The sequence below is a fragment of the Montipora capricornis genome, chromosome 14 (assembly GCF_036669925.1).
Source record: "Montipora capricornis isolate CH-2021 chromosome 14, ASM3666992v2, whole genome shotgun sequence".
Lineage (NCBI taxonomy): Eukaryota > Metazoa > Cnidaria > Anthozoa > Scleractinia > Acroporidae > Montipora > Montipora capricornis.
Window position 1 is genome coordinate 31,796,621 of NC_090896.1, and position 5,000 is coordinate 31,801,620.

Here is a 5,000-nt window from a genome sequence, read left to right on the forward strand (position 1 = left end):
ATCCCATGGGGAATAATTTATCATAAAAGACTAGCGAATCAATCTAATAATAAGTCGGTGCATGTGTAAAAACGCCGCTCCACAAATACAATGAAGTTGTACGTTCCTAGTCGTGGGCTCTTGGTGATGAATAATGGTTGCAGAAGACTGATTTGTTTCGTTTTCTTTGTTTCTTTTCTTTTCTTTAGTTTTTTTTTTTCCTTTTTTTGGAATCGAGGAAGTAATTATAAGGGAAATTTTAATAAAAAGTAAGCACTTGTAAGGTGAAAAAGCTATCCCGATAAATTTAATTCTTGGGTAAATTTGAATACATTAACGCTTTTGACAGTTGGAGCGCAAACATGAAAAAGGGAAACGCGTTCTATCAAATCATTACGTACATACGGGTTAATGTCACTATTCCATAATTTAAACTAAGAGTAGAGTGTAACGCGACTAGATAGTGTAACGACAACAAATAACAATATGGCGTAATTGAGGGGGACACAGCCCTGTGGCAGGTTTTTACGCGACTTAATAATAGGTGCAAAAACTAAAAGCCTCACTTATTTCCCCACAAACGTGGGAATAGAACAAGAGTATTGGCAGAGCCTTTGTTATCTCCCCAGCACAGCAGAGGCTGGATCGGACAAGATAAAGGCAAGGTTATCAGATGGCAAGACACAAGCAATGCCAAAGCTTGGGGGAAGTCGCTACGCAGACTTAACCGACCACAAGGAGTGACCCCAGTTTATTGGCAAATAACAAACAAAAGCCCGTCTCCCGGGGAGGGGGGGTGGGAAATTTTAAAGCAAAATTGTTACAAACTGTGTACTCTCGTGCAAGCTGCCAGGATTATGCCCTGTTACAGTGTATTGAGATTTATATAGCAAGACGGTGTCTCAAAGTTCGACCAATAGGTACAGCTGTACTACGAGCTAAAGAGACGCCACGTGGCGGGCTTGTCAGCCATGAATGGGGCTAACAAATATAAGGACCAATCTAGGAAAAGCTAAGATATATCACTAGATTACTCAGCAAGATAGAAGCTAAAATACAGACATGAATAGCGATTGTACTAACTGCTAGAATAAGGGAACATTCATTTATGAATTCAGCATTCAATATTGTTCTATTATTTATCTTACTGGATTGCGTGACGAACGAAAGCAGTCTTGCCCTCTAGGGGTGTCATGTTCCATTAACTGCCTTTTACCAGCCGGTAAAAGCGTTATTAATGTCACTATTCCATAATTTAAACTAAGAGTAGAGTGTAACGCGACTAGATAGTGTAACGACAACAAATAACAATATGGCGTAATTGAGGGGGACACAGCCCTGTGGCAGGTTTTTACGCGACTTAATAATAGGTGCAAAAACTAAAAGCCTCACTTATTCCCCCACAGACGTGGGAATAGAACAAGAGTATTGGCAGAGCCTTTGTTATCTCCCCAGCACAGCAGAGGCTGGATCGGACAAGATAAAGGCAAGGATATAAGATGGCAAGACACAAGCAATGCCAAAGCTTGGGGGAAGTCGCTACGCAGATTTAACCGCCACAGATGCATGCAAGGCATGCATCCCCCCAAAGCAAGGCCAAACTAAAGAAAATCGCCCGATACACGGGCCATTTTTGGAGCAGCAGAAAGTAACACCGATTCCGGAGTGCGAATATAAAGCTGGTAACAATCTGACGACCAGCGACCTAACACCTTAATTAACCAGTCTGGTAGGCCCGCAGCGGCGGCGGCAGACGCCGCCCCTATGCGAAAGCTGTGACCCTTAAGGCTCTCATGCGGGAGGCCCGCGCTTCTAGCAGAGTCCCGAAGTAAATGAGTGACGGACGACCGTGTGAGGTAACGACCCGACTGGAAATAGAACAATGGCCCCGAACGTGGGTTGGCGAGGAGAAAGTATTGCTGCATTGCGGAGACAGGGCACAACAAAGAAAGGCAACGGGCAATGACGAGGGATTGCCCTGCCCTAAAACTATCCGTTTTAGAAGACTTGAGTGTAACAAGCAAGCGCTGTGGGCAGACCAGACTGGGACAAAATGTAACGCAGTCCTTGGTAAGATTAAACTTAGAACTAAAACTGCGCACCCCCGGATAGGTAAACTCGCTACACCTAAGAAAGGCGAAAAAGCCAAGGGTAAAGGCAGCCCATATCATGGAGAAATCCCTTGGTCCTAGCCAACTACGTAAGATGGGGCGAATGGCTAAGAGTACGCCCGGGGTGACGGGTTGTCTGCGGATACGAGGAGACCCTTGATAGCGGAGAATTCCCCTTAATATCTTTTTTAGGAGGAGTCTTCCCCTTAAGGGATCTTTGTAGCCTGACATAATGTGGAGATTGCGAACGGCAGCTAAATAAGTCTTAATCGTGCCATGGCGGACTGTATGGGCCAAAAAGGAAGCAAAATAGATAAGAGTTCCCTCTGATGCTGGGAGGATGTCACCTGTGGGAGTGGCTAGGCGGTTCATGAGACAAAACTGAATAAAACGCTTCTCCCCAGAGGTATACGTGGGGTTGGTGTTCCACGACAAGGCCCAGTTGGCATACTTAAGGACCTCAGCTTTCAGAGGGTCATGAACGAAGGCGGGATGGTGCAGGGGGTCTGGTCGGCACCGGGAGCGAGTTCCCTGAATCGTTGAACCTGAAAACGGGACAGGGCGTCAGCTATTTCGTTATGCGCCCCGGGGACGTGACGAGCCTTAACCAGGAAATTATGCTTCATGGAAATAAGTACCAGGAAACGCACCAAGTCCATGACCCTGGGGGCTTTTGAATGACCCGAGTTAATGATAGCGACAACGCTCTGGTTATCACACCAGAACTGAAGACGTTTGCCGGAAAAATGCGGGTACCACAGTGCACAGGCGATAACAATAGGGAAGAGTTCTTGCCATTCAATACTTATCCCTTTGGTCTTGTTAATGAGTAAATTAGGGGGCCACCTACCCTGGAACCATTTACCATTGAAAAAACCACCAAACCCAATTGTACTAGCGGCATCAGTATAGAGCTGCAGGTCGGGGGAAGAGGTGACCCGGGAATCAAGGAAGAAGGATCGCCCGTTCCATTGAGCGATGAATACCTTCCACATTTGAATATCCCTGGAAAATTCCTTGTTCAAACGGATATGATGAAAACGATTCTTTACCCCTCGGGTGAGGTTTATAATGCGCTGGAGGAAAGTTCTACCCGGGACTACTACTCTGCAAGCGAATTGCAGAGTCCCGATAAGGGATTGGAGATCTAAAAGGCGGGCAGAACGGCGGTCGGTAAAAGAGTCCAATAATTGCTGAATCCTCGCAAGCTTATCTTCAGGCAATCGCGCTTCCATGCGGTTACTGTCCAGTACAACGCCCATAAACTCTAGAACTTGTGAGGGCCCCAGGGTCTTAGAGGCGACGGTGGGAACCCGAAGGGACATGAAAACCTTAAGAAGGGTAGTAAAGCTACCTAGGCAGTCAAATTTAGTTTTCTCTGCTAAAAAGAAATCGTCCAAAATGTGTATAACATGGCGGAGGCCATAGTTGTGTTTAAGAACCCATTCTAAGGCATCAGAAATTTGGTTAAAAAGGAAGGGAGCACTGCGGAGCCCAAATGGAAGGTAAAGGTCTATGTAGTACTGAGATTGCCAGTATATAGCCAAAAGGTTCCAGTCTTCGGGATGGATTGGCATCAGACGAAAGGCGGATTTCAAGTCCGTTTTGGCCATAAAACTCCCAGGACCCAGGGACCGCAGAATAGCGATCGCGTCATCGACACGAACGTACTGCAACGAATAAGGATCCTTTGGTATGTGGTCGTTTATACTATCCCCTTCAGGGTAAGTGAGATGATAAATAGTACGCCATTCGACAGAGTGCTTTTTAGGGACCACGCCTATAGGGTGACACTGCAAGTCAGGTAGGGGCGGGGAGGAAAAGGGGCCCGCAATTCTTCCCAACTGCACTTCCTTATGTATGTTCCCAGAAACGACTTCAGGATGTTGAGAGGCGGATATCAAGTTACGCGACACCCGGGGCTGGTGGGGGCCTAGGAAACCAATGCGAGTACCATACCGGAGGGCACTGATTAAATTGTTAACAAAGGAGCTATTAGGGTGATTAACTAATTCAAGCACTAATTTATCAACATCTAACGGGGTGGATACAGTTGGGTTGCAGCCTAGCTGGCGTTGCTCCACCTTATTTCTTGCTGCGATCGCTGGGGTTGGCTGGTCTGTTGCTACTTGCGGACTGTTTGGGACCGGAGCAGTTGAACTGGGCGTGGTTGCTTGAGCCGCAGCGACGGCAGTGGTGCGGGAAATAGCAGGAACGGCGTTGACAACCGGAAGGTTTATTGAAGTCAAAGCAGACAAGGGCTTGACGGCGAGGTTTTCTGCTTGGGTCTTGGTTGGGGCAATCTCCCGCTGGATGGTACGGGCTAGAGCACACAGAACAATGTGGCTTAGCTAGGCCAGAGAAGGTGACTGTCCAAAGTTCAAGATCAATTTTGTCCCAGGGTTTTGAAAGGTCGTAGGCGGCGCGGCGTCTAAACTGTTCGTCGTATGCAAGCCAGGCTAGGCCCTTAAACTTAGTGACTGCTTTGCTGATAGTTTTCTGGTATTTTAGTAACTCTAAGGCACGCGAGGGATGGACAGCGACGATCACCAGCATGTAGGCAGTAAAGGCGTCTAGCCATTTTTGAAAAGTGTCAATCACGGGTTTTTTCCTCCTAACCAGAGTTAGCGGGGACCCCTGGGAACCCGGTGACGAGTCCTCGTAGCGTAACTGCAGAGCGGGGGCCTGGGAGCGATACATGAAGTCGGGCAGTAATAAACAAAAGTCGATGTACTCACCGCGGAGTATTTTGTCTTCGAGGCTTTTTTCTAAAGGACGATGCAGGCCCAAAGGAGTCGCTGTGTTCGGCATACGAGGACCAGGAGTGCGAAGGTCGTCCGGGAAACGGGCTTGGGCCTCGTGGTTGTTAAAGACCCGTAAGGCTTCGTTAACAGAGGCCGACACGGTCTC

The 5,000-nt window shown here is 47.6% G+C and overlaps 1 protein-coding gene across 1 annotated transcript; it reads right to left on the minus strand.

Moving 5' to 3' along the window:
* Nucleotides 1–1,580: 1,580 nt before the first annotated feature.
* LOC138031873 (uncharacterized) lies at nucleotides 1,581–3,352 on the minus strand. Its single transcript, XM_068879488.1, has 2 exons — nucleotides 2,773–3,352; nucleotides 1,581–2,635 (listed from the first exon to the last, which is right to left on the minus strand). Exons 1-2 carry the CDS (start codon nucleotides 3,350–3,352, stop codon nucleotides 1,581–1,583), a joined length of 1,635 nt encoding a protein of 544 aa, XP_068735589.1.
* Nucleotides 3,353–5,000: the final 1,648 nt, after the last annotated feature.

Coding starts and splice junctions, on each gene's coding strand:
- LOC138031873 (XM_068879488.1), bottom strand. CDS start 3,352: ATGGGCGTTGTACTGGACAGTAACCGCATGGAAGCGCGATTGCCTGAA. Junction 2,636..2,772: donor TGTCGCTATCATTAACTCGG/GTCATTCAAAAG, acceptor TCCCGTTTTCAG/GTTCAACGATTCAGGGAACT.